The sequence below is a fragment of the Prunus dulcis genome, chromosome 5 (assembly GCF_902201215.1).
Source record: "Prunus dulcis chromosome 5, ALMONDv2, whole genome shotgun sequence".
Lineage (NCBI taxonomy): Eukaryota > Viridiplantae > Streptophyta > Magnoliopsida > Rosales > Rosaceae > Prunus > Prunus dulcis.
The window spans coordinates 16,649,070-16,666,482 of NC_047654.1; the positions used below are offsets into that span (position 1 = coordinate 16,649,070).

A 17,413-nucleotide genomic window follows, 5' to 3' on the forward strand; every position below is an offset into this window, starting at 1 on the left:
ATTTCATTGGATAATTTTGTTGCTATTAGTTTTATGTTTACAAATAATTGAACAAGAGTCCCTTGTCAATGAACAGGGATCCAAATTAGCCTACAGAATTCTTTTTTTTTTTTTTTTTTTTTTTTTGGTGATAGGAGGACCTAATCCTTTCTTTTCTAGATTTGTTTATAGAATTAATCTGAAACCTGCATTTGTTTATAGATTTGTTTATGCACAATGGCATTCGTACATATCTTTTGGATATCTTTTCTTAATTTTCTTTTCCTGTGAAATTAACCAGTCATCTTTGCTTCAAACTTCCTTGAATTGTGGTGCTTCTAAGTTTCGCTTTCTTGGATTTGGGACCACGATGCCCAAAGAAGAATGGCTTCACAGAAGAAATACATTGTTCTGCTGAAGAGGTTTTCTTAGTTTGTAAAGCAGATAAAGATTGTAATATGGTCATTTAGGAAGCAATAGCATCCGCTAGAAGATACAATAAAAAAAATATAAAAAAATTCTTATTGTGCGTTATGGTACATCTGTTACATCATACATGATACAATAGGTTGACCAGACTATTCTCTACATGAACTCCAAAATTCAAAGCAACAGTTTTGGAGCTTATAGACAGAGAAATATCCTTAGCAAAAACTTGGAAGGACAAACCTTAATCCCTGGGACACATTTGCTTGTCATGGAGCACAACTACAAGACACTCTTAAATCAATATGTAAAAGAGAAAAAACTCCTCTTTGGAAATAATGTACATTATCTTATGATAAGAATGTGAAAAATTAAAGGCCCTCGAGCTTCTCTTCAAAGCGTTTAGATGTCGCTTCAATGCGGGCTGTGTAACCTACTGTTGTGGGTCTTATGGATCTCTGGCGCACCATATGACAGAACTCAGGGTCATCTGATTGCCCATCTGTTCTTATCCACTGTATCATCTGATGGTACATGGGGAAAAACCTCATTTGGATGGCTGCATAAGTGAAATATGGTAGGAGGGAAGAGACCAAAACAAATAGAGTGAGAAGCCAATAAAATGGAGCTGGTGCACAGGCTTCAATGAAAACCTTATAGGCAGTGGTTGATATGTCAGGGTCCAAGGCTCCATATGCCAACTGGAAAATATACCAGAACACAATGCCACCCCAGATGAAGAGATGTTGAATATATGTGAAGTAATTGATGGATAGTGCCATTTGACAGTTCACGACCCATACAACGCATGAGTACATCGTGGCCCCAAAGATTTCGAAGCCAATAACTTGCCCACCTTTACGAAAAGCTTGACTACCCATTGCCACAAGGCAGAAGAAGAAGATTATGGTAGCAGTCACTACCCCATTCATTGCCCATCCAAGTATCCGGCGCCAGCTAAATAAGACATTTTGTGCACCTTCTTGGTACAATAGAGGGAACTGTAACATTGAGACAAGACAAAGAGAGACTAAAGATCAGCATATGACCATATGATATTAGGTATGGACACAGGACATATCCAGTTTTAACCAATTATTTCTGATGTGAAATAAGCTTCTATGAAGAAAACAAAATCTCCATCTACATGAAATGACAAATAAAAGGCATAAGTGCATGGACCCACCTTGAGACAGAACTTGGCTGAGACATCTTGATCAAACACTCCCAAGGCAATTACCGGAAGTGATGTGAAGAACACATTATATAGTGACAGATACCAATCATTGTATGCAGTTTGTCCCGAGAATGAAGCATAAATCTCAAAGAAGAAAATAGTAAAGCCAAAAGCAATGTTCTTGTAGAAGAAATAGCATATCTGTCAAAATAGAAAAGGAGTATGTCAATCATTTCAGCTTTTCTGAGACCAATAAAATTTAAAAAAGCAACATTAGATTCTAAATATAAGGAGTCTGCATTTCTTTGCCTCTCCACGTGCAGGATGGGATTGCACCCGAGGCAGTGTGTTAGCGAGAGATCATTTCTTAATAACGTAAGCTTCTGAGGTCTAACAGTTGTCTAGCAAGAATGATGGAATCCACAAAAGATTCTAGATCCATCACAGGTTAATACAAAATAAAATACCATGAAAAGCTAAAATTCAAATTTTATGAAGAAAAGAATTTACCATTGATGAGATTCTTCTGTAACACCAATGTCCATGTACAAGTAACAGGCGCTCCAAAAAACAGAACTGTGCAATTGCAACATCACTTGACATGACTGCCTGAAATTTTGGGTTGGCAGAAAGGATGAGTCAGAATTCATCAAGAGAAACAAAATTTCAAAGGGGAGTAACTCATGAGGCAACAAAAACACGTGGTGCAACTTGTTAAGAATTTACCTGCATTCCTTCAACACCGCTGATACCAATTCCAATATCTGCCTCTTGAAGCATTCCAACATCATTTGCCCCATCACCAATTGCCAGAGTTGTGTTGCCATTTCTCTCTTTTACCAGTCTTGTAACCTGATTATTTTAAATAAAACTATTTTGGATTTGATTCTTTTTAAAATCATAGACTAAGAAAATGGTTTAGACGTGTTGGAACTTATTTCGGGGGAGGGGAACTTACAAGTGCTTTCTGTTTGGGAGATGAACGACAGCATATAACAGATGCGCAACTGATGGCAAGCTCTATAAAGAGGTCCTTGACATCTTTTTCTAAGGCATAAGCGAGTGAATTCCCATCAATAATCAAAGCCAATGCCTCAGAGTTCTCATCTGGTGAAGTGAGCAAAGCCTTTCCCTCATTTATTTGATGGACAACACTTTCCTTCAATGCCTAAAGAATCAGAAAGGTTTCATCAAACACCCATAGCATGACAGTTATCAGCCAGGAGATAACAGTTTTAAACACTAGCATGCTAAAAGTCCTAGTTAAGCGTCAATGCAGTGACCAAAACAAGTGTCTAGAAATGTACTAGATAACCAAAAAAAGTCCTAGGTGCAACTGTGCAAGTGATATGCTCTGCCATGGTTGTTTTATTTGTATAGTGGACAATTATTGTTGAAGTGAAAGGGACAATCCTAGAGATCTGTTATAACCCTAAGTTCGCCCTTCCTATCAACTGCCTTTAGTGCACAACCAATACAAAAGGAAAAACAAATATCCCATAAGAAATTTGATTTACCTTGGCAACCATGGACTTATCCTCCACCTTCTCTAATGCTTTAACTTCTGGAGTCTCTGAGCTTATTACTATTTGTTTCATTCCTTGTCTAAGCAAACTGCATGCATATCTGGAAGGAGCAACAACAATGAAAAGGTATACAGTGAGAAATGCTTCTATACTGGAATCCATCTACCGATACAAATCAGTCACAAATCATACCCAATATTAATTGCCGTCTCCATTTTATCTCCAGTCAAAACCCATATCTTAATTCCAGCCTGAGCAAGCTTGTCAATGCATTCAGGAACCTATTCAGCACAGAAAGAACAAAAAATATGAAATTTAGTCTTAAATAAAATACAAATCTCCAACAAAGTCATTACCTGTATTAACTACTGAACATAACAAACCAATATGTACTAATGTTTGGTTTGCTTGGGAGCTACAAATATGTAGTAATTAGAAGCAAAAGCAATGCAGTAATAGTTTTGCTGACAACCAAGACTTTACAACACATTTATGCAAGTATCTGAGTCATTTTTTCACTGTAATGTAAGTTAAAACTCACCCCATTTTGAAGTTTGTCTTCAACTGCAGTAGCACCAAGAAGAATCAAATCCCTCTCTATCTTCTCTGAAACTTGCTCGACAATTTCCTCCCGGTCTGAACTAACCAAATTTTTGGCCTCAGTAAATTCTTTGTTGAATTCAACATATTCTTCTTCATCAAGTTCACGATATGCAAGTACCAAAGTCCTCAAACCAGCATCAGCATACTCGTTAATGTGTTCCTTAGTCTTCTCTTCAAACTCACTCCCATTCTTTGCAAGTCTTTCGAACATGACACTGCTTGTGGGATAAACAAATAAATATCATGTTTGTCTAAGTTTAGTCAACTTCTGAAATTAGGAGCACCATAGTAAAATGAACTCTGGCACACACTTTCAAGCGAGGAATAAGTTTACAAACCTGTCAGCACCTTTACAAAGCAGTAGTATCTTTCCCTCTTCAGTTCTTACGATCACAGACATCCGCTTTCTAGAACTACTGAATTCCAGTATGCTCAAAAGCTTATAAGCTCTGAGAACAAAAAAAAAAATGTATGCACTTAAAATATTTATTTGACAAAAACTCAACAATAGCTTCAGAACAACATATATCATAGCGGCTAAACTGCAGTAATAAAAATAAATAAAAAATAAAAAACCCCAAACATGTTGGAACAGAGAATATAGTACAGTTATTTTATCCATATCAGTAAAAGTCCAAGTGCAAGAAGCGGACCTTTCAACCTTCCTTCCATAAATGGGATCCAACTCATGCACCGAGATGCTTGTTTGAGTCCTTTTATAAAATTCAAACCCCAGCTCTCTTGCTGCAATCACAAAAGCTGCCTCATCTGGTGATTCAGCTTCATATGATACTCTTCCGGTTTCTTCATCAATATCAGGTATTGCAGTATGACAGATAGCTAGTAACTGCAGAAACTTCTGGATTATGTCTGCACGAGGCTCATTAACCCAATGGCCATTCATGATCCTTTCATCCCTAAAATTAAAGCCCTTTATCAATGACTTGGCTTCAGTCAAGTCTTCAACATGACTCTCTTCTTCTGTCACCTCTTCAGCTAAAGATGACTTAGATGAGCCTTTTCTCCCGGCTAAAGCTCTCTCAACTTCTGTAACTCCACGCCCAAAAGCAGTCCCAGCAATGGAACACTTGATAAATTCCATTGAGTTGCAAGTCAATGTTCCCGTCTTATCTGAAAGTATAGTATCAACTTGGCCAAGTTCTTCATTCAAGTTCGAAGTACGGGCTAGGGCTGGCTGGTCAGTTTCCTCATAGTACATGTGCAGATCCTGGTTTATGAAAGTGCACTGAAGAACTTTGACAATTTCTATTGATACATACAAGGATATGGGAATCAAATAACTATACAACATAATGGCTGTTAAAAATTGCAAAATTGCTGCAACTGGTGCCCTCGTCGGATCATAGTAAACTGTGGTGTCATCTGGTCTGAGGTACCATCTTATCATTCTTCCATTTTCGAGGTCTTTCCTAGTTGTTACCCCAAAGACAGTAGCCCCAACAAATGACATCAAAACTAAGAGGAAAAACAAGAAGTAGATGATCTTATCCATCCTCCTCTCAACTTTGCTTCTCTTGGAAGGTGGAGCTGTTGAGTTTTGCATAACTTTTGTGTCATGACCTGTGAAGATTACCACCCCATACACAAAATCTGTGTTTCGTAGCTTGGAGTCCCTAAGCAGAAGCTGCTGAGGCGTAAGAGGGTACGGTTGCTCTTCAATCTCCAGACTGCCTACAAATGAGTACAAGTTTGCATTTGGGTCTTCACATCGGATTACACCCTTGAAATTATCGAAGCTCGAGTCTTCATGCAGATTAGAAGTTGCTTCCAGTGCTTGTTTTAATTTCAAATTAGTTTCCCCATCAAGATTGGTGGTCTCTACATAGCAAAGTGCCTCATCATAGCTTGATGAAAGTAAGATAAGATCAGCAGGAAAATATTCGTCCTTTTCCACCTTCACTATATCCCCAACTTTCAAATCCCTCCACTTAGTATACTCAAAAACTCCATCACCATGATGCACCCTAACTTTCCTGTTGTTCATTTCAATATCCTGATAGAAGTTTTAAAGACCTTGGTTACTAATCTAATTGTATAATAGCACTAAGTAAATATAGTCAAATACAGAAACAAATGCATCAAACAAGGTGTTGATATAAGAAAGTTTACCTGTCTTTTGCGCCTCCAATCTTCAACAGCCTCTTTCCCCATTGTAACTCCGATCACAACGACGAGAGGGACGACGTTGCTGACAGCAGAGTAAGGAGAAAGTGGTGTAAAAGACAATATTGCACAGATGAGGAAATATATATTGGCAACCCTTCTGAATTGCTCAAACAGTGCTTTTGGTAAGAATGTAGCAAGTCTGTACTTAGTGGTTCTAACATAATTGCCTTCATAACTGTGAGCAGTGGCCTCCAAGCAGTCAGGGTCGTTGCAGTAAACTACCCGTGAGAAGCCAGGACCTCCAATCCGTGAATGCTCGCCATTGAATGATGCTTTCCCACATGAGAAGGCATGGATTCTGCCAAAATGCTGCTTCTTTCTTCTACCACCACCCATTTTCTGCAGCTAACACTTCCCACATAAATTGTGCAAACACAGAAAATGACTCCCACTCTATTGAACAACTGATCAATCCACCCACGAACCCAACAACCAGTTTTTGACCAAGATGCTTCAGTGCCTGCCACTGCCTAGCAACTTCTTGAACCACAGCCCCAGCTGGTTGGTGGTGGGATGAGAACAAATCTCAGAAAGTTGCCCAATTCCCAACTCAGTCACCCAAGGAACAGACCAAAGACTGACTGATTGAGAAAAGCAAAACAGGAACTTCAGCTAACTACCCCAAGAAAGGCCAAGAGGAACCAACCCAAAAATAGAGTGATCTGGAAACAGTAAGAAGAAAGTTTTTTAGCCAAAATAGAAATGTCCTAAAAGGAAAAAAAATGCGAAACAAGATCTTCAACGATGAAGCTTGTAATCAAAATTCACAAAGTCTTCCACTTCATATTTGGAGACTCTGTGAAACAGGACAAAAAGGTATTTTGAACCTTGATTCACTATTGCTTTTGATTTTTTTTTTTTAAGTGGCTGCAGGATGACTAGCTTGCCAAGTTTGACTTGTAGCTAGAATCGCCAAACTTTGAAAGTGGAAATGGGCTTCCCATGGGAACTACTCAACTACTTCATTAAATTAAGAATGATTTCCACCCTTTAAAACGCTATCTCAAACCAAATCAGAACGACTTTTTTGTCAAATGTAAGAAAAAGATATAAGAATAACACAAATATCAATCGCTAAAGAAGACTATAAATTACGAGTATGAGAAAAACTTCGCGTACGGACCAAGTCTTCTAGAAGGTCAATAAAGAGGCGTACAAAATTAATGTACAACTCGGAAAACAAATTATTGCCATTATGGATCTCTGGAAAAATAACTGACCCAAATATATTCCCGTAGATAAAATATTTAGGCAAGGAAAAGGAATTAAAAATTTAAAAAAAATATGTCAGAAGGAAGACAAATGACGTACTTCTTAAATGACAGATCATAGAGATAATCAAAATTATCAGAAACGTGACGCCGCGTGGTGGAAGGGTCAAACAAGACCAGCCCACATGTCCATAATGATCAGCCTAATGCTTTGCTTTTTTCAAATAAGAGCGAGACTAACAGAAAATTTCTCATTGCGCTAATAGGCTCATTAACCGTACATTATATTAGCTCAGAATATTACATCCAACTGCACTAATGTATCAAACTCTAACAGGCATGCAGGCATACAAGCGTGTATATGTTGGCATTAACATCTCAGATAATGCAAAATGCATCCAACACTTCATCAACCAAAATCTAATTACAATCAAATGGTCCAAAAAGGAGCAACAAAACAAAGTTTCCCAATCAACAGAACCATACAAAATATGCTGACACCCAGGCCATCATCCCAAAACCTATGCAAATTGACATTCCATCTTTATGATGTTCCTTCTGTGAATATCAAAATATTTTTTGATATGTTTGCGCGATACCAATAGTTTCATTGCAGTGCCGAGGAAATAGGACTTTTATGTTCAACCCCTCCTTTTGTGCTTATCTCTCTTTGTTTCTGAACGTTCCTTCTCCGGGGAGTCTCTGCTTCTATGCTTGTGATGTTTCGAGTGTTTTCTGCTACTACTACTGCTCTTTTCTCGAGAAGATCCTTTCCTTCTCCCTTTAGAACGAGAACGGTGACGGTCTCGGTGATCACTGGATGAATCGCTATCTGAATCACTGTATCTATGCCGATGTTGGCCAGAGCGCTTTTTACTCCTTTCATCTTCTGATGATGAACTGCTGCTCAAATTCCGGTGCCGCCTTGAGGGTGTTTTGGCCTTCCTATCCTCTTGAGGTGCCTTTTCCAAAATAATTTTGTCAAATTGATTACCCAAAGACCCAGTCTCCGTGTATTTGCTATTACTTCTTGCTGAATTACCATTAACAGGTTCAATATTTCCACGTGGACCATCTCGAGCAATCTCCTGGCTGTGCAGAATCTCATGATTGGAAGAAGGCGCATTATCAACTCGAAGGATATCAGAATCTACAGAATTAACAGTAGCAGTTCCTTTGGGAGGCACAGAATTTCCGACTTTGTTCATTGACGAGGACAGCTCAGGAGGAACCTCTAGGCCTAGTTCTTTACCCAAGGATTCCAAAAAGTCACCTGCAATCAAACGGTTTAATGTTGTATTAGCTGCTTCACCCTTCTTCTCTGGATTGCCCACTTCGTTGTGAATAGAGGTATCCTCTTCATCATCTGAATCATCAGAAAAGATAGCCTGCACACGGAAATGAAGATTAATATGAGGCATATCCTGCATATAGCATATGCATGTAAAACATGAAGCGCACTGGATTATGAGGTGAGAAAATACAAACACTTAAAATTCACCCCCACCCCCTTTTCTTCCCCAACAAAGTAAACAGAGATGTATGACCATTGACCAATATATGAGAACAGGCAAGCGTCTTCTGATCTAAATAGCTCACAACAAAATTATGGGTAATTACAATAATTCGCATGAATAATAGTAGAACAAAATGTCAGACACCAAAAAGAAATTAAAATAAACTAAGTCGATGCAATCTCACATTTCAGAGAACTGACACAAACCTAAGATCTTCTATCCAAGCTGCATGCAAGCATTACTTATCAAGGAGCATAGAAGAAAAGAGTGACTTCACTCAACATAGTACCCGAGAGCTCTTTTCTTGGCTTAATCATTCATAACAGTACAAATAATGGTGAAGAAGATTCATGAATGTTTTCCAATTACAACAAAATAGGGTGGCACTTTTTTGGTGTGATTTATTTGCAGTCCGCAACATGCAAGAAGAAAGAAGTGAATTCGTAAGGTACTAATAAATGAAAAAATTCCCGTTTAAGCACCTTGTAAAGGTCAACTGGCCTCTCAACATTTTCAGCTTCAATCTCAACTTCACTTTCCTTGTCAGCTACATCTTTGCTTAGTCCTTGGGCATCAGATTGAGCAACAGGGAATGATACTCCCTTTGCAATTACAATTTCTTCTGCTTTTGTGTCTTTTCCAGAATCTGATGTAAAAATAAGAGTTTCCATTTTGCTCTTCATTCGTGGAGCAGGTGGTGGCTGCAAGTGGCAATAACATATCTTTAAGGTATGGTGTTAAGGAAAACGTATTTACTGTGTACATCTTTTCTAATGGATAAACTGAATACTAGATAGATGTACTTCTTGGCTCCAGTTTGAGTGTTTTGAGTGTGTGTGTGTGTGTGTGTGTGTGTGTGTGTGTGTGTGAGAGAGAGAGAGAGAGAGAGAGAGAGAGAGAGAGAGAGAGAGGTTTACAAAGTGAATAATGCATATAAAGAAACAGAACAGGAGTTATAGAGGAAATTATACAACCATACCTTCCCCATGTAAGGATCAATGAGATCAAAGCGTTTGCATAAAATAGGTGAAGGACGCCATTGATATTCTTTCCGTTTTAAGTGAACTTCCTTTGTGATCGAATTTTCAGTTTGAGTATCTTTAGCTTGCTGTTTTCAAAAATTAAGAAACCAAATTATTAAGAAACCAATCTGAACCCACATCTACAAACTCAAAACCTAAAAATCACACATTGAAGCCATACCGCTAATCCCCCAGAAGTAAACTGCATGCCTCCAGAAGATAAATACTCCATAAACTGTGATGTGGAGAGTTTGCTATCTTTACTCCACTTCCCTTTCTGTATTGCCTCGGCTGCAGCCTCAAAGTCCATTCTCTCACGAGCACGAGCTGCTTCTGACATATGACTAGCCCCACCAGACTCGGTAGATCGAAGTCCTCCTTGGTACTTTTCCTTGAGAAACCGCTCAAACCGTTCTTGCTTCGCAGGATCCTCTTTGAAGGGTTTTGCAGCTTCCAGCATCTCACCCTAGATTCGACACATAAAACAAAGTAAGAAATCTAAACTTTCCTTGAGGTAACAACCACTCATAAAAATCTAAAAAATGATTGGTAGCTAAAGCAATTTCTAAGTAAACAAAAGCCAATAAATTACAATATAGATTCGAACAAACATGCAAACATAAACATTTGAGAAAGCAGATAAGCAAGATGCATGGTACTCACATGTAATGCAGGTTTAGTAAATGTATCTGAAAGATTGTACTGAAGCTGAATGGCATCTGCAGAAGTAGCAGATGAACTTGAATCTTTGGCGCTTCGTTCCAAAGGCCTTTCCCCTAAAATTTGTCCACGGCTCTCTGCTGTCATCTTCTGCATGTGTGGAGACAATTTAACATCCAATTTCTGCTTGGTGTGATCACCTCGCTTCTGTTGCTCCTCCCACAGTTTCCTTGCATAATAATCATGGCCATTCCCTCCAACTAGAAAACTAAACAAAGGATTTGACTGGTTTTTCTCTCTGGAGAGATCCTCAAACAATTTACCACATCGAGCTACTAGAGTTGCAACCCCATCAATTAAAAGTTTCAGATTACTGTCCTCGGGAGGAAGGACTTCTGGGGGACCGGGATCTCCAAGCTTGTAGCCAGTCTCAAGAGGCCCCGGAAATTTATGGTGGGGTACAAAATCTTTTGGAACCACAGGAGGATCAAATCTGGAACAAATCCCAGTGTAATAGTTAGCAGTTATGTATTCGGCAATGAACAAGCAGAAAAACAAAAAAATATATATTTCATTTACAGCATAACTAATTTCAAAATGGACTCATATTAAAACATGCAGGAGGATCAAATTCTTCAGCACATTCACATGCATATAAACTAATAAAAAAAAGTGGCAACTCATATGCATCATAAAACTAAAACCTAATTACCGTTCATGCTGGTAGTCAGAATTCAATGCAAGTCTAAATCCAGAGAGAACACCTGGCTCCTTTCGAACTGACTTTTGCTTGCCCTCCATGATTGATCTTGAAGGCTCATCAATATCTTCAACATAAGTCTCCTCAAAGTCATAACCTGCACAATACAATTGGAAAAACTAGAGCATAAATAATGAATAATATTTCAACAAAAAGGTAACCTGGTTAGCCCAAAATGAATCTCACCAACAGATCGAATCACTATAGAACTATAACTATTTACCTCAGTAGATCACAAACTGAAGGAAATCATGCAACTAAAAATATAATCAATTGACCAATCTGTGGCCTGAATTAAGGGGAAAGGAAAGCATTAATCACATCTCAGCAGTTTCTCCCAGAAAGCATAATAGGGAAAGACAGCACAAAAGAAAATAACTTATTCTATCCGATGAATCCAACAACTCTATAGCATCTATTAGTTACTGAGAAGATAAGATTGATTATTCATGACGAGAACACTAACCAGAGGCATAAACATCCTCATCTTCAGCATCAAGTTCTTCAAGTGCTCCAATTCCAAAACCAGGAGCAACCTTTCCTGCTGATGAATAACAAGCCAAATCAATCATAAGTTGAGACAAAGCAATCCGTACAATCTAATAAAAACAATGAGGGGGCAGAGCCCTAAATAATAAGGCCAAAAAGAAAGCTTTTTAACTGAATCGTAAATCTTACACTTGAAACCAAAAAGATTATTATCCATCGAAAGGGCACTTCTATATCCAATACCCTTATTATCAGATAAGCGTGACCTTTTCTTTTCTGAAAATAAACAATTAAAAAATAGTTATCAGGAGGATGCATTAGATTGCTCGTAGAAATATGACCAAGTTTTCTACAAATAATCACATACCCCTAAACTCAGGAGCATGCTTATAAGGATCAAAACCTAATCCGTGAAGGTCCTGCTTTGGGTAGAGTACATAAACCTGAAGGAAAAGATGTGAGGCACAGAGAAAATCCAACAGAATAAAAAGAAAATGTGATCCCATTGTTGAAACACCATTATTTTTTTCAAAATTTGAAATTGAAAAAAGATATAGAAAGTATTGAATCACTACAGGCTCCAGATTAGCATGTTGCAGTAGCAATGTAGTATTTCCATTACTGGGAAGGATATCCTGAAAATCATGGAAACCCAAAACAATAACAAAATAATGACTGACATAGCAAAGAAAAATTACTTACAGGTGTGCTTTCTGAAGATTGAACATCATCACCCGCAGGCAGATCAATATAACTCTCAAGTTCGCCAGGAACAGACTCAGGGTCAGCAGTCTGTTTTTTTGCATCACTGGAAGAAAATGCTAAGAAAGCTTTTCGAGCTTCCCTTCGAGCATCTGTATGAGGCCAAGAAATAGTTTAAGACTTTAAGCCAAGAAAGAAATACCTCAACTAAAGAGAAATCAGATGAAACTGTATCATAGAAGTGGTGTGGACTTTCAGCTTAACAAAATCTAAAACATGTGAAAGTTCCATCATCACATATATGTAAATTAAAAAGTAAGAAATGTAACATATTCCTTTACAAGTAATTAATCCTTTTCAAAACATACCATATGATTTATTAGTATGTGAATCCCTGATTGAACGACCATGACGCCATCCCATCTTCAGCAGCAACTTTACACCTATTCAAAAACCAGCAAGTAGAGGCTAAAAGATGTGCAACTACCAAAGGAAACACTATTTTAATAAGTAACGCAACTTAAACAAACCTATAGAATCTGTGGACGGAAGAACTAATTCATCAGGAACAGGTCCAGGAATAGCTGATGGCCTACATGAAAAAAAAACAAAACAATAAAACAAAAAAACAAAAAGATATATAAAAAAGTCAGAAAACCATGCATGAAACTCCTTTAGGAGTGAAAAATGAAGAGAAAAAAAAGGTTAAAAGGATACAACTCATAACATTCATCCTCATTATGCACCGAGCTGAGAAAATGTGAAAACAAATGTAAAACAATGGGTGCAACATTTCACCATATGGACCACCAACCATGTAAGGTAACAAGAATAAAGCTAATATATTGTGGAGAGATATTTTTTTTTTAAACAAATTAGGATGCACTTTAATTTTTAATTTGGCAAGCAACTGAAGATCCGCATTTTTCTGTCACATGATAGAAGATGCTGGATATCACATCTCCATAAACTAAGTTAAGAGTTAGACTGATGAACATCAGAGCATTTAATATATTTATCACTAGAATGCATGGATAATTAACTATTTGTCCATGTTGAGAACTTGAGACAAAGAATCTTATTCCTTTAACCAGCAAATCTAATAAAAATGTGATAATAAATTTTATTCCTTTAAGCAGAAAATAAACTAAAAAATGCTACTACATTCTACTCTCACCACAAAATTTCCAAGAAAGAGTGGGGGCTAAGACTCCAAACGACCTCATGGGTCATACCCATAGAATTTAATTTTCTTCAGCAACACAACAAAATCACAACACTCAACGATAAGGTTAGGATACAAGAATAAGTAGCATCCAGAACCTTATCACTTTCATCCAAATGGCCCAACTTGTATTACTGTCATCAAGTCGACTAAATGAATAATTATTACACTAGAATTACAAATAACCCATACTTCACCTTTTTTGTTGTTCCTTCTCAGCTTGTTTCCGAGCAAGTTCTGCAGCTGTAAATCCAAAAGTATCAAACTGCAAAGACGTCCCCAAAGATTGGCCTTCCAGTTCCTAAAATGTTAAGAAGAAGAACCATGAAGCTGATTTGGAATCTTAAAGTAAAATCATATTACTGAATCAACCAGTCCCAGAATCTCATTCGACACAAAATGCACAGATTACTACTAATAAATGTGTGACAGGATACACAACAACATTCTCTACCAAATTAAAATGAGCAAAATATACTGACGATAATTTTTACAAGGATCACAGTTTTTTTACAATGAAAGACACAAAAATAAAAGGAACTTTCCCCATGAATCATAACATCAAATCACATTTTCAACTGAGTAATCCTTTGCTTAAACACCTTCGCCACCTTTTGGAGTTAGAGTTCGAAAGCAATTTTATTTCCACCTAATGTTGCAATTATCTCAAAGGGAACATCACCTTCTGTCAACTTCAAAAATTCTAAGTTCATAGGTCTATGCTTTCCTCATTTGCAGTAATCCTCAATAGAAGTACTACCTCAGTTTTTTAAGAGCTAGAGAACAGTCAACATTACATAAGAATGAAAATTACTTTATTTCCTACTTTCATTATACTCTTTGCTAAGTAAATGAAAATTATTCAAATGTTTGAAACTAAATTTTGGAAAGGTATGTTTCCCACCAATAAATTTTCACTCCCTTCAAAGTAAAGTTCATATTAGACAAATCGAATTACTAAACATGAAACAAGCATGCATACACGTTATTGACACATTTCAAACGCCATGACTCCAACATTGACAATTTTCGTAACATATTCACAAAGTTGAAACATATAACTGAAACAGATTCAAATAAAACTAATAGGTCAAAGCCAAAATAAACATACTTCTTTTTCATCTTCATCTAAAAAGTTCAAAATGTTCTGCTGTTTGACTTCAGCTCTGTTCTTCCTGGATGACACAAAGGACTGTGGTGTCCACCCTGCAGAATTGTTTCACATCCCTTAAACCATTAGCTACCCTTGAAAACTCTTAAGAAAAGGGATCACACATTCTAGTTCGAAGGAAAGAAAAATGATACCCTCTTTTGAGCCCACCGTATTGTAATAGCCAGCAGAAAACCCTCCACTAAATGCCCCATGAAATCTCCTTCTTCCTTCTTCGTCTCTAACCTGGAGACAAAAAATTACAAAATTAGTTAAACATCATCACACACAAGGCATCCTTCTTATGAATCAATGAACAGAACCGTTGTAAATTAGTTAGGACTTAATTCCATGCAGAGTAAGTTATATATGTCTCATTAGAGTTCTTTAAATCAGTTCAATTAAAATAGCATCATTTGGCATCCCCAAAATCACTTGGCAGTATTTCACTGTATGAGTTGAGCCAATTATCATCTTCAATGTTCAAATTCAAAAGGGAAAACAGATCATTTCAATATGCAGCTTGTTATCTAAAGTAAGTCTCAAATTCCTTTTCAAACTTCCTCATTTACCAAACAAGCTACTGTAAGTACGAATGTCAAACTCTTTCTGATCCCATTTCCTACCAATCCTTCTAAGCTAACATAAGTGATATTAAAACTCAAGTCTCCAAAACTTAACATACATTTTTCTCGACTCTTTTCACTGTCTCGAGTTTTCTCAGGAACCAAAGAAAATATAGAAAATAAATAGGAGCAAAATAGAATATAGCAGGCGAGCAGAGCAAAATAGAATATAGCAGGCGAGCAGAGCAAATACCTCTTGCTTCCAAGGAACGAGAGTACGTAGGTTACCAGAGGCCTCGGCAACGGCCTTCTTCTTACGACTGATGATCTCTTCCTCACGCTCTATCGGTGTTCCGTAGAACACGAAATCATCTTCTTCCCTATCCATTCTTAATTAATTTCTTAATATCTTGAACATCAAGACAATGCCGTGTAATCAAATTTATCAAGAAAAAGAGCCTAATGAATTGGATTATGGAAAAACAAACAGGTTTATAATATTGCGAATCGAGATTGGGGTTTCTTGCAGAGTATCGTTACACGGCGAGGCAAGGCGAGCAACGCAAAGCCCTCCTTCGAGCTGAGATAAAGAGGGAGACAGCGAAGTAGACGAAGAGGGAGACAACGTGGTAGTATGTTATCTTTGGACCCAAATAATGGGCTCGGCGGCCAACCCATTTAACTCGACCCGCTTAATTTCCCCCAGTATTTGGGATTTTTAGCCCGAATTGCACCCAACCCATCTAACTAGTGAATGAATGTACAACCGCGCGGCTATATTCGGTTTTTCAACCTATATCCATTTTTTTTTTAAAGTAGTACCGACTGGCCATACTTTTTTATTTTTTTATTTTAAAATAGTACAGCCGTGCAGCTATACTATGTTTTTCCTAATTTTTAAAAAATAGTATAGCTGGGCGGCTTTACTATTTTTGACTAGTGGCACCTAAGCGCAAAGCGGTCTTTTTTAATATATATATATATATATATATATATATATATATAAATTATACTCCTTTTTCCAATTTTTTTTAAATAGTATAGCCGAGAGGCTTTACATGTTTGACATGTGGTGCCTAAAGCTCAACTGGTACTTTTTAAAATATATATAAATAGTATAGCCGGGCGGCTATACCCGGTTGTTTAATTTTTTTAACAAATAATATAGCCGATCGCTATACATGGTTTTTCTATTGACGAAATTTCGTCGGGAAAGATTTTTAAAAAAAATAAATATAAACTTAGTATCTTTAGGCAAATAATTTTTTAAAAAAAATTTCTTTTCAGTAATTAATAAATATCTTAGCCTGATTTAATTATTTTCATTAGTAATTATGTTCTAACTATTATTTCTCTAGTGAATAATTAGTATTAAATATTTTCATTTTTAATAAATAAATGATATTACTTAATAAATAGTAGTTAGTTTTTAAAAATTTTGAATTAAATAAAATTCTTAAATACTAATTATTCCCTAAGTAAACAATAGTTAAAACATAAGTAATAATTAAAGTAATTAAAAAAGAGAAATTCATATTATGGTATTTATAGAGTATAGCCGCGTGACTATATGTTTAAAATATTACTCTTTTATTTATTTATTTTCTAAATAAATAAATTTGGTTCGCCTAGGTGCTATGTGGGTCCTTTTAAATAAAATAAATAGTATAGCAGCGCCCCTATACTCTTTAAATATCTAATGGGTGCCTTTTTGTTTTTAAAATTTTTCTCCCTGATTTTCCTTTGTCGATAAAACTAGTCTAGAGCATTATGCATTACATTTAGGCCATTACCAAGGTATAGCTATTGTCCCCTTTTGATTTTTTACTTTTCCAGAGTTATTACCCGTATAAAGAATTTAGCATTTTTCAATTTAATACTCGTATTATACACGTACGTACATATTTTTCAATAATATTTTCATTTTTCGTATACGTGTTAAAGAATCACCTAAAGGGCCACCACATGTCCTTGAACTTTAAGTAGCACGACAAGTGCCGTTTTTCAACCATATCGACAAGTAAGCTTGCTGAGGGCTAGTCTAGGGATCCCTTTGATTAGGGCCTCTTTCCCTCGTGTTGTCCTTAATGAAAAAACTTAGTCAGATACAGTATAAACAAGTAGTAAATTGATCAATCAAGATATATGAACTCCTATAATTTGCAGATCTTATTTCTATATATATATATCTTTGGCGTATGATGAACTACCAG

The 17,413-nt window shown here is 36.7% G+C and overlaps 2 protein-coding genes across 2 annotated transcripts; both read right to left on the reverse strand.

Moving 5' to 3' along the window:
• Positions 1 to 473: 473 nt before the first annotated feature.
• Positions 474 to 6,888, reverse strand: LOC117629320 (putative phospholipid-transporting ATPase 9). Its single transcript, XM_034361869.1, has 11 exons — positions 5,842 to 6,888; positions 4,365 to 5,725; positions 4,050 to 4,160; positions 3,650 to 3,926; positions 3,301 to 3,389; positions 3,100 to 3,208; positions 2,541 to 2,750; positions 2,309 to 2,434; positions 2,093 to 2,191; positions 1,592 to 1,783; positions 474 to 1,406 (listed from the first exon to the last, which is right to left on the reverse strand). The coding sequence occupies exons 1-11, from the start codon at positions 6,232 to 6,234 to the stop codon at positions 777 to 779; spliced, it is 3,597 nt and encodes a 1,198-aa protein (XP_034217760.1). The 5' UTR covers positions 6,235 to 6,888; the 3' UTR covers positions 474 to 776.
• Positions 6,889 to 7,346: 458 nt separating this feature from the next.
• LOC117629321 (G patch domain-containing protein TGH) lies at positions 7,347 to 15,838 on the reverse strand. Its single transcript, XM_034361870.1, has 16 exons — positions 15,454 to 15,838; positions 14,790 to 14,880; positions 14,596 to 14,690; positions 13,682 to 13,785; positions 12,790 to 12,851; positions 12,628 to 12,702; positions 12,260 to 12,411; positions 11,925 to 12,000; positions 11,747 to 11,833; positions 11,535 to 11,612; positions 11,021 to 11,165; positions 10,312 to 10,801; positions 9,830 to 10,114; positions 9,606 to 9,734; positions 9,109 to 9,327; positions 7,347 to 8,497 (listed from the first exon to the last, which is right to left on the reverse strand). The coding sequence occupies exons 1-16, from the start codon at positions 15,586 to 15,588 to the stop codon at positions 7,751 to 7,753; spliced, it is 2,970 nt and encodes a 989-aa protein (XP_034217761.1). The 5' UTR covers positions 15,589 to 15,838; the 3' UTR covers positions 7,347 to 7,750.
• Positions 15,839 to 17,413: the final 1,575 nt, after the last annotated feature.